The 16,298-nt window shown below is 34.3% G+C and overlaps 1 protein-coding gene across 3 annotated transcripts in view; it reads right to left on the bottom strand.

Annotated features, from left to right (window-relative positions):
• LOC114877783 (neurotrimin-like) overlaps positions 1-16,298 on the bottom strand; it is a 422,922-nt gene that overhangs the window by 177,162 nt on the left and 229,462 nt on the right. Inside the window, exon 1 of one of the 3 annotated variants that reach the window (XM_046286405.1) lies at positions 14,576-14,706. The exons of the other annotated variants lie outside the window; for them this stretch is intronic. Coding sequence (XP_046142361.1) covers positions 14,576-14,654 — 79 coding nt within the window. The 5' untranslated portion in view covers positions 14,655-14,706. Of the gene's footprint in view, positions 1-14,575; positions 14,707-16,298 lie in introns of those variants that run through there. 3 annotated transcript variants of the gene reach the window in all.

The raw sequence follows: 16,298 nt of genomic DNA, 5'->3' as shown, positions 1-16,298 counted from the left end.
CTGGAACGGCGGACCATAGAAAAAGCGCCAATTTTAATTTAATTTTGTATTAGGTGTACAAATTAATTCGGTGCTTTTTCTTTATTTTAATTAAAAATTTATTTTTAAACAGCTATAGTAATTCCAATTATTGAAATAATCTTTACTGTTATTATGTCGTCTTGTCACTTTTCAAATGTTTAAAACCGCGAGAAAATATTCAAATTAAAAATATTAATTAAGAAGGCGTACTAAAGGTACCGAATTAATTATTACACCTAATAGATGTTGATCATCTCTTACTCGATGAGTCAGTTGAGATTTTATACAGAGATTAAAAAATTCTTTCAATCGCTTTTAGTTTTTGAATGCAGTTTATTTTCCTATCAATATACTATATTATATAAGTGACGATATTTCGACATCAAACGTGTTATAACTTGTTCTGTTAATACTTTTATATATAAAATCAGATCAACGCTTACGCTTTATGCAGAGCGAAAACCATTCGTATCAGGCAAATTGAAATGAGTCAAACAAATACTGCTATAGGGAGCGATTGTATGCTTTGATGTGCAAAATAACATAAAATGAAATTGCTGAAAGACAGCTTTGATATGCGTGCTGCGCGTTGACCCATTAAATTAGCGCACTGAGCATCAGATTGAATTCCACATAACCGTAATCCATAAGAAGTATGTTACAAATCCCACAAAACAAAATGGAAACTCATCAATTTCAGAGAATACAACGGTACGTTTAGTAATAAGTTAATAGAGAAGGCAGATGTTATATTTGTTTCATCTATCATCAACATCAAAGAATTGTAATCCTTTAACCTTCGGACAGCGAACTATTGAGAGAGCTACAATTTTAACCTATAGTTAAATGTGCAATTTTTAAACGAAAGGGTTTTATATATTGGAAGAATAATTTTTAATAGAACAGTGTAAAATGTATAATACAAAATTAAATTAAAATTGGGGCTTTCTCCGTGGTCCGCCGTCTGAGGGTTGACATATTGACTGCCACAGTGAAAATCAGCATTTGTTGTGACACATATTGAAGCTCTAATTATTAAGGATAGGAACAGTCCATATTCAAATTCCAAATTTTAAGATTTATATTTCCTCCCTTAGGTTATTAGTATAATAACAACACTATTCAAAATAATATTTTTCTACTGTTTTCTTTGAATTAAGATTATTTTTTTATAATTCTTTGAATTATTTGAAGATGTCTAATTTATAGTGTCGGTCACTGGTGACCCCAAGGCATTCAACGTTAAGAAATTGATGATCAAGTAGATGATATCACGTGATTAGAATTTTAGTAATTGGTGACATCGAGTCGTGCGAAACGGATAAACGTGGATCAAGAAATTAATATTCTCAATTATGTAAACCATTTTTTGTTTTGGTTAATAATTAATAATGTTCTGAAATATATTTTAAGGGATTGATTGTTGGTAAATATTGAAATGAAACAGATCAAATTATAATATAGTAAATTCATTAAATTGCATAAAATCATAAATTCTTATTTTCCCCTCCTAGGTTCAATATCTGTTATGATTACAACTATGTAGTGTTTAGAATTGCAGTATCCACAGCAGCGTTATCAATATTTACTGAATATGGAAGCAGTCCTCATTGGAGTAGTTAAAATAAACAGCTCTACAAGTCCATATGCACCCATCATTACTCATGTTAGATAACTCATGTTAGAAAAATTTAATAATTAATGTAAATTTATATAAAATATAAATTTACAAAACTACTCTTGAAATAGAGTTCACAGAAAAATAGATCCTTGTCCTACCTACCAGACCAGCTCAATACATCATTACTTTCAACAATGATAAACCCATTGCACTAATAAACGTACATACAGTTAGTTCCTTATAGCAACAACAACATCACAAATTAAAATGCCAAAAATTTCGGAGATGTCATTCAAAATTATTATTTATTTGGTTATTGTAAAAAATAATATTTGACAAAAAGTTATAGATTCAAACAGTTGCACAAATATCAAAGTCAAATAGTGTGGAGGTAGCTTAATACGTTGAACGCCATGGGGGTCACCAGTGATCGGCCCCGTAATTTACACACGCCTAAATAATTAAAAGAAAACAATAGAAAAACATTATTTTAAGTAATATTGCTATGGTATAAATAACGTGAAATGGCAAATAAAAAGCTTAAAATTTGAAATTTGAAAATTAATTATTGCTATTCTTAGTAAATAGAGCTTTAATACATCCCACAAAAAATGCCCAATTTCACTGTGGCGTTCAACGTGTTAAGGCTTAAAGCAACATGTCACATTGTCACCCTGTCTCATGATACTTCAAGCAATGGTCTCACCACTGTTTTAATATATTTCTTGAAAATTGTTATTGTTGACAGGAACAAAAATAAAATGTTAATACCAGTCACTTGTTTTCATTAAGGTGAGATAAAGAACATGTAACAACAATGGGTAACATTCTATTTGAAATATGTATATTGAAACATACTGTTATTATACTTGGATGAAGACATACTACCACGTAGTATAAGTGGAACAAAAGTATAATGATTTTCATAATGAATGCCTTTGAAGGAGACAAAGTATTTCTACTTCTTCCTAGCAATGTTCCTTTGGTAGATAGAATAAGCTGTACTAATCATTATTACTCCCACCTTTAGTGGAATTTACAGGAATTACATATTAAACATTAAATTCAAGCATTTAGTTAATCTTCAGACGACGAACCGTGGAGAGAGCCCCAATTATTATTCAATTTTGTATTTCATATTATTCTCATTTTCTAAATTTTACACTGTTCCTTTAAAAATTATTCTTTCAACATACAAAACTCTTTCGTTTAAAAATTACCCACCTAACTTTGGATTTATATCCTTGGGTCTCGACTGACCCAGATACTGCAGTTCAAGGATTAATTTTTCTTATCAAATGCCAAGTGTACCAATGATTAATCTTTGCTACCATTTTTATTTTATTTATAATATGCCTATACCTATCATTATTAGAAATCATTATTTAATTGGTAATTCAATGTTTACATTTTTATTAGATATAAAATATAAATTTACAAAACTACCTTTGAAATAGAGTTCACAGAGAAATAGATCCTTACTCTACCTACCAGACAAGCTCAGTATGTACATCATTTAATAGTGCATTACTTCCCAACTGTAGATAGAAAAACGAAACGAGTTAATAGAGAAGAAAATACGGCGAGAAAACAGATGGTTTTTCACGTGTACATCAAGTGTTTGAGATTCGTCAAGAGGAGAGAATCATAAATCACTGACCGGTGCATTGTTAAGTCAGCATTATTGTAGGACGGAACAAGCGCGAGTTATTTCAACGCTCCGGATCAATCAATATTCTGCGAGCAGGAGATCGTTCGCCTGATTTTCGGGTTTGAATGTCGCCTTGTGGCGTGTTGTATATTAATGACCGCTCCGCGCCATACAGTACGCGTACAATAGAATCTCGTGAACAATGCTGCGCATCGATTCGGATGACTCAATCATGGTAGCCTAATTTCCAGCGAAGTGAGGTTAATGTGCATTGTAACAAGCTTGATGTACTTAGCTCGAGTTTTCAATGCAAAGAACTGTTTCAATCATACAGGAAAACAATTAGCAAAACTGAATTCACTTCTTGCAAGTGTGTAATGGGTTAATTACAAGAGGACATGATAAAAATAATTAAACCTTTAACAGTTTTCTGAACTGAACTTTACTTAGGGCACACCAAATTATTGATTTTTTTATATATATTGTAATGGTACTGTATTTAATATATAAATATATACATATATAAATATATAATATATAAATAAAACATAAGTTTTAATGTTAGAAATCTATCCATTCGAAAGTTATGTTTATGTAAAGCATTTATAACCTATTTCGAGAGATTAGGTTGACGCCATATTGGCCCATTCTGACGGAATAACTCAAATGTTTTTATCTGGCTGTGCTTTTTACTTGTTAGGTTAGGTTAGTTTTTTAATAGCATTTCTCTCCGCGGACCAATCAAATTATAGATGGAAGTCAATATGGCGTCAACTTAACCTCAAATTTGCATTAACTTCAGTTTTACATATGCATAACTTTTGAACCAGTAGATTCCTAAAGCTAAAATTTGTATTTTTGTGCATTATATACACATGTAAGAAAAAGTCAATAATTTTGTGTCTCAAAGTAGAGTTAAACCGTTTTCCGAGTGAGATATCAAAATTGTTTAACACTGAAAAGAGCAATTGCAGGGTCAATTGTGACCTAGATCTATGAATGTGCGCAGTAATGTCTGCAGTAATGTTTTAATTAAAATTAGGTATTCAAAGTTTTAAATGAAAGATTTCCACACATTGGGAAAGTAATATCTGAAGAAATAGTTTAAAATTTAGAAAATGAAGATTAGAAAGTTTAAAATTAAACTTGAATTGTATATTTTAGCAATCCATCATCCAAGGATAAACGTATCATTTTTATTAAAAAAATATAATGCTATTTTCAAAGTTAATATTTATAAAATTAAATTCATCATGAGTACAGTTTATATTTATAAACTCTCACAGTACTGTTGGACTTAAATTGTTAAAAAGAATATGGTAACTTTGACGGTATTTTATTAATGATGCTAAGAAGGCAACTATAAATTTATGAAGCTGTACGTTGTTTGATTTATCGTTTCATTTGCAGTGTACTTAATAAAGGAACCTAGTTGAAAGGTACTGCAGTACATGATGCTATCTGCAACAATCTTTGCACCTGACCATTTCTCACCACTGCAATCCTTGTTAAACGACTTTCCCCATTATTTATGGCTGAAAGGATGGTATTGCTTGCGCGAGCTAAATGAACACTTTTATCATTAAGGTGCAGTTCAGATTCCAGTAGAATTAAACGCAACGTATCTGAAGTGTCATGTACGGTGACGAAATTATTAAATGTTATCGCGAGCTGAAGAAAATCATACAATTTTTCATCAGTTTCATAGTAGGACGCTATTTTACAATACAGTGTTAACTCATAAAACTGAACATTTTTTTCTGAAACCAACAAAGAAAATTGTGTCATTTAGGTTGATTGCATTTTAATTAAAAAAAAGCTAAAACATAATTGGAAAGAAATGTTACATTTTGCACTAAAGCATTTTTGTGTGTCAACAGATCGGTAATTTTACAATAAGATGTGTACATTTTCGAACAAATCATGCGTTCCTAAGGAAAATGGCGATATAAGGGAATTCTCAAAATCTTAGTTTTGATAATATTAATACTAAAAGTGATCTAGCAATAAAATAATATGATTTGTAATCACTAATTATTATAAAATTTAGCACCTAACTGACAAGTAGGAATAACAAAGTACTAAATATTATTTCAAATTTTCCTGCGTAAATATTTCTACAGAAGTGATGCCCCCCCCCCGGCAGAGACCTATATACAGAGGCCTGTATACATATTGGGCCTTCTAGAAAGCGCCTAAGGGGTGAGATGGGAATCTGAGGAAAAAAAGGTCTACGACGAGGGATAGGAACCCCAGAACCTGAGAAAGTCTACGGGGAGGTTGAAAACCCGGAAATTCGTGAAAGCCTATGGGGAGAAGAGATACGGAACGTTTTGACTTTTCTTGGGGTAGTTCAATTTGATCATGAGTGTACCATAACATATTTTTTAAAATAAATATAAGCTATTGAGTTTTTTGTAAAAATAAAAATACATTTATCCAATATAATGTACTGTTAATTTAAAGAATTAATAAATAAATATATCAAAATAATGACTGAGCAACATTTCATCAACCTCCAAATTAAATATTGTTATAAAAATAAAAAATGTACGTTCTATACTTCAAAAACGTTTTACGTAAAATGGTGTAAATGATTATATGCATCAACTTGATATCTCAAAATGGCCTCTTTCAAACTAAGCATTCTTTCTGTCTAATATTTTGAAAAGAGGAAGAATTACGATCTGATGACGTAAAAATACTCTGCTAGGTTATTTATATTCCCGAATAACTGAATAATATTCTTATAAGATTTAACAGCACATAGGAGCGTTTATTCTCGTGAAAAACGTTTCAAGTTATTCTATAAGCGCGTTGCATTAATATTCTTATGAAACGAAGGAATTCTTTGAAAACTCCGTACAAAAGTGATCCCGTTTATCTCAACGTATTATCTACACAGGTTAAAGTGATTCTCTAGCTGAAGTGTATTCTCCCCTATCTATCACATTTTCTGCGTGGATATGAAGACCTTGGATTTCCTGCAGAGGTTTACGATAAAATCCACGAGCTCTGCTTTAAACGTTACTTTCCTCTGCTTGTTTCACCACGTGGCTGCGTGGAAGGAGATTTCCTACCTACGGAGTAATACCAGTTCCTTCGAATATACGGAATAATTCATAATATTTTAGCATAATTTCAACGATGATTTCGAAAATGATGAACATAGTTTGTATACATATTTATGGAATTTTAATTTATTTTTAGGCTATAAATTCTTTTGTACCTTAATTAATCTTGTAATAGAAATTCTCTGAGTTAGTTTTTTAACATTCATTTAGAAATTGCAAGATTTTATTTCAATAATTTTTTTAAACTTATCTTTTACAAAATTAATCACATTTTATTACTTACGCAGCCAAAGTTTTTTCTTTAAATTTTGCACTGAAAATGCATGGGGTAAAATTACACCCCTGTACACGGTTAACGTTAAAATATTTGTACACAAAAAAATGCCTAAAGCGAAATATTTATTATCTACACCTATCATAAAAATATAAGTAATATGTATTAATTTGTATATTAAAGAAATAAATAAATAAAGGATTTCACTGATTGGTTCATATTGTACTACCAAATTATTAGTTGATATACTGACTTGATTCCAATATTATTGCAATATTTTATACGTTTTCCAATATCAATTGAAGCAGAAGGTGGTAGTAATATAGGTCACTACGATTTTGAGCTATATACAATAATGACAGATATGAAAACTTTTGTGAAGTACTTATTGTAATGTTTACAACATTTCGAAACAACTGTTGGTCATTTTCGTTAGAGTTTTACTACATAGTTAATGTCTGTTAGTACCGTAGTAAAAAGTTTGCGTATGTTTCTGTTCACCAATTTATTTTGCGATTTTTAGAGAAGCAATAAAAGGTAAATTGTGTCATAATAATCGTAGTTTCATATTGCTACAATAAAATTTTTAAATGTTATTATGCTTGTTTACTATAGGAACTGTTTTATGGTTAAATGTTTTAATTCATAGGAGGCAAAGTAGCTTATGCTGGATAATAAAAATGCACCAATAATTAAGAATTTTTCAAAAATGAACGAAAAGAGATTCTAATTATACATAAATAATAGAATGTGTTAATCTTGACAATGTTTTTAAATATTTATAAATATACAGGGTGTCCTGTAATTGGTGGTACAAGCAGGGGGTGATTCTACGTGAAAAATTGAATCGAAAATGTAGAATAAAATATTTTCATATAACGCTTTATTTTCGAAACAAATAAGTTTGAAAATTTATTGAACATGCGTGTACTTGATTTAGCTTCAGTTCGACGGATTTTACTATCTTACTGTTCCGAGTAGGAGACTACTTCCGTGCTTCTTGCAATGTTTACAAACATTGTCAACATGATCTCTTACATCGATTTTACTTTCTTCTTATGCTTATCGAACAGGGCCTTTAGTTTCTGAAATACTGTGAGCATGGCAACATATAGCAATCGAGAAACCATTGGCAACGTTTACGAACAAAAATGGAGGTGATCTACAATGAAACCCGTCGAGCTCAAAATCGACGTCGAAATTTTCAAACTTATTTTTTTCGAAAATAAAGCGTCATATGACAAAATTTTATTCTACATATTCGATTCAATTTTTTACGTAGAATCACCACCTACTCGCTTGGACCACCAGTTACGGGATACCCTGTATATAAAATCAAATGGCTGATATTAAAATAAATGCAAGCACACCTATCCAAAACTGATACAGTAGACTCTCGTTACATTGCCACGTGAGTAATTTGACTGTCACACAGATTTTCAATTATATTAGTGCTGCTTCCATTCTCTAAATGAGAATTCGGAAAATTGAAAAATTCTCCACTTTCACAGCCCCGTCCGCGACAATATAATAAGAGTCTACTGTATTCAGGATCTTCTCCTAAAATTTTCACTTATTTTTTTGTATAGAGTTATGTACCCCCATCTTAGAAGTGCTGTACAATGCGGAACGCCCTATAGAATCCACAAAATAGCTATGAACAAAGCAGTGAATAATAATTTAGAAACATATTTATCAGTAAAAATTACTGGAATACAAAAAAATTATCTAGACATTTTCAATAAGGATTCGGTACATTTTTGTTAACCCTTTCGGTACTGTGGATAAGTATACAGTAAACCTTGCGGTTATTTTGGTTTTAGTCATTAGCGCTACCAAGAAAGTTGAAAGTAATTACGTAGCAACAATTCCACTGATTTATTTCATATAGTCTCCTAGTTTCATTATCCTAGTAAGATCGCATAAACCTAATTCTCGTGGATAACGAAACATTCTTTGGGTCTGCCGTTCCTAGCGGCAACAATAGGGCCGCTTTTACGACTTGCCACTTAAACCAAGACTTATCTACTGAAAATCGAGAAATTTGTAAACGTTATATCTTGAAAACGAATTAAAATCGAGTGTATACATTAAAGCTTAATGAATTGGCCTTGAGATGCACTATTACATGATTTGAAAAAAAATATATGGTTCCATTTAAAAAATAAAACTTGACCATCATATCTCTTAAACTAATAATGCAAAAGATTTTTCACTTCGGCCAAAACATAGGCCCCCTTTTTCCATGCAATTTCCATATCAACAATTTTTTGTGTCATTAATAGTTACAGAATAAGAGCTCTGTAACAGTTCGTCTGAGACACTCTGTTTCACGGAAGACGACTACAAATGCACATGTGCGTTCATAAAGACATGTATGGCCTAGAGAGGCATATGTTCGTTTTATACAGGGTGATTCATTCGCAACGCAAACCAAAAGTGATGCCGGCAGCTAGTTGGGAGCCGTTTTCTTTTCACATGTATTTACACGCCTACGCAGTTGTCTCCGCTGTTTAGTCACCACACATATGTCTCTGCTATGGTAAACTGCCGTGTAGGTGTGTACGTGTAAAAAGAAAACAGCCCTCAAGTGACAGACGGCGTTGCCTTTGGTTTTGCTTTGTGAAGGAATCACTCTGTATAAAATGCGAAAAGATTTTTAAAGTGAATATTTGAATTAATTTCATTATATTAACACACTGATTGCATTAGCAGTCATCGACGCTTAAAATTTTGGATAATCGAACGATTAATAAAAGGACAAAGAATGCAAATTTTTAATAGTTTTTAATAGTTTAATTTTTAATTGAAAATAGTCAATATGTTACTGATTTTTTTTTTTTTTTTTTGGCAATAAGTAGAGAAATGGTTGGCAGCATTGTTCCGCAAATTCAAACCATTATCTCATTTGTCGTACCTGAGAGCGAAGGCCCTCTCACCGACAGAACACAAAGTTACAAGGTGTTACCGGCATAAGGTGATTTTACGGCGAGGAGAAGTGTGCGGAAAAATTTTCAAAAAAACCACAAATCAGAAACTAAACAGAACATGATTAGATAAAAAATAAAGATGAGGTTAAGAATACTATTTACAGGAGGGTGCATAGACGAGTGCACCAAGTATCGCCAAGCTGCGCACGTGAACTAAAGACCATGTGCAAGAGTCCGTAAGAAGTTTCAAACGGATTTAAAACAGACATGGATATTAGACGCCAGGGCTACATCCTCATCATTGGAAACGGAACCTTAATTTTGAAGGGTATGGCATCCCTGCGGAAAGAATGAGTGGATCTAACCAGAGGGTTTGGATGATCATCAACATTATAGTTGGTGATCATATTAGAAACGTATTCACCAAGAGTTGGCATGGAAGCCATTTCGTGCAGGGCTACGGTGGAGAAGCGCCGCGATTTATTTAAAATCATCTTTAAGATTTTGTTTTGAACAGTCTGGCATTTTTTCTGAGTACTCTTGGATATGAGGTTTCACCAAATCTGCGCACCGTAGGTTAAAACTTATAAATATTAAGCCTGATTGACACTTGGAGGGGGGATTTATGACAGATGTGAGGGGTTAAGAAGCTAGCCACTTTGATCGTTTTAATGATGCGGTCATTAACCGCTGCCAACCAATTTAGTCTTCGGTCAAGGACAAACTCCAAGTAGCGAACTTCAGATGACCATGGAATAATATAATTTTCAACAGAAAGCGTAGTGTTTTGTTTGCCAGCACTCGGCTTGAAACACCGGGTGAACAGGATGGCCTCCGTTTTATCAGGATTTATGAGAAGCTTCCAATCCTTAAAAAAGTCCAAAATAGAGTTTAGAAAATTTTGCAGCCGTGTAACGAAAGTAGATACCTGTGTGGAGGAGGAAAGGATTGCAGTGTCATCAGCAAACAACGCGAGAAGGCAGTTAAAGGCAGTCGGTATGTCATTGATGTAGGGAATGAAAAGTAAAGGACCCAGAATTGAGCCCTGGGGGACCCCAGCGGGCACATGGTACGAGCGTGAGTTAGAGCCTCGATAATAGACCGACATAAGTCTGAAACTCAGGTACGCCTGAATAAGACGTATAAAGCCATGATCAAAGCCCATCCGATGCAACTTGTAAAGCAGCGCGTTATGCCAAACCGTTTCAAACGCCTTGGCCAAATCCAGTAAGATCATTCCACTACAACGCCGAACATTAAGATTGCAAGTAATGAATTGTGCTATTCGAATGACCTGTTGTATAGTGGGGTGACCCCTTCTAAAGCCGAACTGCTGATCAATGATCGTGCCCATGTCATTCAGGCGTTTTAAAAGTATGTCAAAAATACACCTCTCAAAGACCTTGCCCAGAATGGAGAGGAGGCTGATTGGTCTAAAGCTGGAGATTAAATTTCGAGGCTTACCCGGTTTGTAAATGGGGACAACGTTGGTCACCTTCCACGCCGAGGGAAAGTAACCTAAGATAACAGATTTGCGAAATATATAGTAGATCTGGCAAAAGACTTTTTTAGAGGCGTACTTCAACATAGGTACAGTGATGCGATCCGGTCCCGGAGATTTTTTGTTCTTCAAGCCAATTATTATTTTAGCAATGGAGGCTGGAGAAAAGCCGCCCTGCCAGATAGGACCCCCCTGGTCGAGACCCAGTTCGTAAATGAAATCATCAACCCTCTGAGCATTGGGAGACGGCAACTGAAACGCCTTGGTGTGGACATCCATATAGTCAATATGTTACTGATATTACAAGGTTCCAATTTAAAATGATTAACTCTTGGATGACGGACCATGGAGAGAGCCACAATTTTAATTTAATTCCGTATTTCATATTTTTTATTTCTTTATTCTTCCAATATAGAAAATTTTTTCGTTTAAAAATTATACATTTAACTTTAAGTTAAGAGTCTTGCATATGGTTCATAAGGTTGTATGGTTCAAGGGTTAAGATATCAATAATTACAGTTTTAACATGTTTGACTATATAGGTATGTCCATTTTCACTGTGACGGTAAACACGTTAAAATTAAAAGATTATATTATGCACCCCTTCGCGCGTAATGTCATCGATCAGTAGCTTACACTTGACGCGGAAAGACGGTCTAACCACAACGGACGATACTACTTCGTAGTTTGCTGCTACAAAGATTTTAGTACCATGAGATTCTGTGAGAAACGAAATGAGAACTATAGCAAGAAAATCATTTAATTTGACGAATTAGAAAAAATAAACAAGTCAAACTTTCTATATTTTCATTTTAAAAATAATAATTGGTTAACACATATTAATTTAAAAAAAGAATTGTTTTCAATCATTCTTTTTTACATTATTTGCGCAAAATTAACTACATTTTACATTGATATTTTATCTTTAATTGACGCGTTTTTCAAAGTGTCTAATCCTAATTAATTTCTTTCAATTGTCCAAGTTTCATTTATTACTCGAAAGACTTTTGTACGAAAACGTTTGTACCGAGAATATACGCGAAATATACAATTATTTGAATGTTCAGTTCGGATACTTTTTTTTGGTTGGTACATTTTGAGTTGTCTTCTTTAAAATTAGGACAGCATTTAATATACAATTTAACACTAGAATTACCAGCGTCTGATGCATACTAATTTAGAATTTGGAAATAAGACAGAAAAATACATGAACACAGAATGAAGCATAAATCAGCATATACAATAATTCTTAATCTCAACAAAACCCAACATACATTTCGACTGTTATTTAAAATACGAAACCTAGAACTCGTCATTTTGACCCATTTAGTAATTCTAGCGTTAAATCAGAGCATTTAGAATCAATTTAATTTACTAAATAAATAACTACGTGCGATAACTGTATGTATAGGGTGTTTGTAGAATTGGTTTCGTAACTACAATTATGAGATATGAATTAAATCAAAAGATTTCGATGTTGTTATAAATACCTGTTGCGTTTAATGTAAACAGAAAATAATATGGATATTATACACGGTATTATCGACTTTAATACAAATTAATGTGTTAGCAGAAAATTAATAAGCATATTCGTAACAATCAGTTATCTCTTAAACAGCGGAGCCAGGGTCAAACGTGACCTAAATTTATAAAATATATACAAGGATATTAACCTAAAAATAAATGCATAATTTTCAAACGATAGAGTTTCATATATTAGAAGCATAATTTTTAAAGGCATAGTGTAAAATTTAGAAATAGAAAATAATATGAAATGCAAAATTAAATTAATGTTGAGACTCTCTCCGTGGTCCGCTGTCTGAGGGTTAACACATTAAATGCCGTAATGAAAATAGGGTGAATAAGCTTTCGATATTTCAAATTATTAGAATGATATTAACATTATTGAAATCTTGTTCCTTCTTTCTTTTTCCTAATAATTCGATAATATGGAATTTGAGGCGCCGGCTAGGGATAGCTTTTACAGAAGTCAACGTGTTAAACACAGAAGTGATTCTCTCGATGCAAATAAAATAATTCAGAACTTTTTAAATAACAATAAATTAATCACGTAATAACGTCAAATCAGCTCCGTACTTTTTTAACTTCACTATTTTAAATTGCAACCAATTTAAATCTGATTAATTTCCTCCCCAAAGAATAAATTCAAAAACCCCAATTAGAATTCATTTAACCCAAGTAATTTCCCTAATTTAAGTCCGAAATGTTTACTTTCATATTCTAGCACACTGAACTCATAAGAAAGTTAGCATACATTTACCGTAATTAAATTTGCACAAAATTCCTTACGTGTCACGCTTAACGGAAGTCGCCTAACCGTTCCCTGCATGAAACATTCATGATATTCGCACGCGTTAAAATGAGAAGAAGTATCATCGAAAATTTAATAGCGTTCATTGGACCCAAATGAAATGAGCATCGTTACGACGGCAGTGATTTTTTGGCACCCGGTGCGAACAGATTTCCGGCCTGAGGAAGTTCTCCGAATAAAGTAGAAAGGCAGAAGAAAAAAGGAGGATGAAGAAGGTGGAAGCTTCCCAGGCAGTCGCCTCCCCTTCACCATTCCTTATTGTCAGGAGGTAAGGGTAAGCGCGCCGGAGCCTCCGGAGACGGACAAAAGTTTTCGAGCCTGTTGGAAGGTTTCTCGCGTTTCCGAAAATTCCACGGTTTCATAGGAGAGGATAAATAATGCACCGTCGTGATATCGAGGGATAATAGCGGGTCGACGAAAGGAATCGAGAGTTGGAACGAGATATTCAGTGTAACAGTCGACGCTGCTTTGTGTAGCATCGAACTTTGCCGAGGATTTAATATCGGATAGCACGAAATGCAACTTGCCTTGTCCCAACGAGAGGATTATACTTCCCGGCCCACTTAGGCGTAATGGTTCTCCGATAACTCAAACAAATCAACCGTGTCAAGATATTATACCGTTCTACGTGGAAATTCCCGATAGAACCGGAAGACGTTACAATACAAATTGAAATCCACGTGAAAAATGGAGAGAACTGCGAGACAAATTATCCAAACTAATTGCGTTGGCACAGGCCAAACATCACTCTGTAGGTTCACGTTAAATACGTGATTCAAATGTGTCACTGCTGCACGTGGTATCGATGAAAATACACTGTGACGATGGTTAACACTGGAAACCTACGTTCACTGAATCCATCTCCTTGCGATGTTCTTGAACAATAACAAATTAAATTTCAAGAACAATATTCCATCTTGAACGATCGCAATCGACTCTGACAAGATCTAGCCATATCGATAAGACTTTTTGTTACCCACTGTGTACTAATCATTTATAACTTTCTAAACAGTGTGAAAAATTCAATTTTCACATTTCAAATTGTTAGAGGATATGGCACGTTAATGACTACCCCCTTGCATGCTGAACAATCACACGTGTCACTTTCGTATCTCTGACAGTATCCAAGGAGATGAGAGTATAATAACGTTTGATGGTGTTAATCACTGACCTTCCACGAAGGCTGGACAGGCGAGGAGGAACTGTGCGACGATGTAAGTCGCTGACACGAAAATCCGGTTCAGCAACATCCATCTAGGAGTTGCCGTAACGTCGCGACGAAGAAGGACGATTCGCGCCGGAATCTCGGTGCAGACTGGCACACGAGGGGGCTACTCGGCTCGTCACCGACGAGACTGAAACGCAAGGGTGAAAGAGGGGATGGCGTGGTGGCGAATTGGTGGGAGAAGGAAAGAGAGAAAAGGCATCCTTTCTCGATTGCCGTAAGCTTTAGGGTGGTTCGCATGCGCCCGTCGGGGCTCACGTGCCCTCCGCCATTGCGAACCATAGGACCCGCCTTCCTCATACGAAAGACACGTTCCCAGGATAGCGAGAAACACACGTAGACGTACGTTCTAGCGTTGCTCTAAGGAATCCAACCGCGAAAGTTCCCCTTAGGACAGATAGACGACTAGTCGAGAACATCGCCTTTCTTTTCCAACGTTCAGACCTGGCGACGCGACGTGCTCTATGCTTTCATGACACCTGCTACTACCCTGATCAGCGCTTTTGCTCAATTGGTAATCTGCCACGGACAAATACTTCATTTCGTGAAATTGAATTGGATTTTATTCTTGATAAAATTATGCAATTTTTTTTTTTCTTTGTATAATGAGGTTTATAATTGGTTCTAACAATTCGTTCATCATAATGTAACATTGAAATGTATGTAATTAACACGTTCAAGTTAAGGTAACAGGTGCAGCTAAGCCGAGATAAGACGATCGTAAATTCACATGCTCATTACCATGTCACCTATACATATTTGGTGACCCTTGAATTTCCATAAGAATCCATCACCTATATTAATTACTCGATTAGAAATATATTAGAAGTGTGTCAGAATCCGGATCCAGTTTTCGAAAATATAGATGTGCTAGAACCCGAAAATTTCGGGTACCCGATAGATGGATCAGAAGTGAATTGAAAGTATACCTACTTCACTTTAAATTGACCAAAACAATTCTCAACCCGGTTCGAGTATCGGGTACTAAAAATTTTCGAATTCTTGTGTATTTATACTTTCGGTGCAAATCCGACCAGACCCGAGCAGTTACGATCCGAATATCGGGTACCCGAAATTTCGTAAAAGTAAAAGTACCTACTGAAATTCTGAATAGTTTCAGTGTAACAGTCAAGGTGTTAAACCAGAACAGGGCGTTCTTTTGATGACGCCAGCGCTCAGGAGCGCATGTTGCGGTGTGTTTTAGGGTTCCGTTTCAAGATACTGCACAGGAACATTTGTTTGCACGGCCCTTGTCTGGCATTTCAGGTCCTTATCTCCTCTTGGACGATCGGATTTCGTGTTGTTTCATGCTTGAACGATTTTACTATCTCTTTGAATTTCGCCGCTGTTCTGGTAGGGGTAGATCTATCCAAGCGGGCCGGAACGTGTTAAATTAATCTAAGGCAGTTATCATCTAATACAGCAATTTGAATAAAGAAAATTGTGTACATGATGGGGAATATAAATTTTCAATTGCTGCTATTAATTAGGCTTTAGAAACCTTTTTCCTTTCTCGAAAATTTTTCCTTTTAACTTTTTGAACGTATAAATTTGAAAAATGTACTATTAAATTTTGGTGGAAAAATTCAAAGTATTTTAGATTTGGAGCATTTGCTTATAATAAATATGTTACGAAGCAGATAGATGAAGTTTAAAGGGTTATTGTAAT

The sequence above is a fragment of the Osmia bicornis genome, chromosome 7 (assembly GCF_907164935.1).
Source record: "Osmia bicornis bicornis chromosome 7, iOsmBic2.1, whole genome shotgun sequence".
Classification (NCBI taxonomy): domain Eukaryota; kingdom Metazoa; phylum Arthropoda; class Insecta; order Hymenoptera; family Megachilidae; genus Osmia; species Osmia bicornis.
This window is presented reverse-complemented; position numbering and strand designations above follow the sequence as displayed.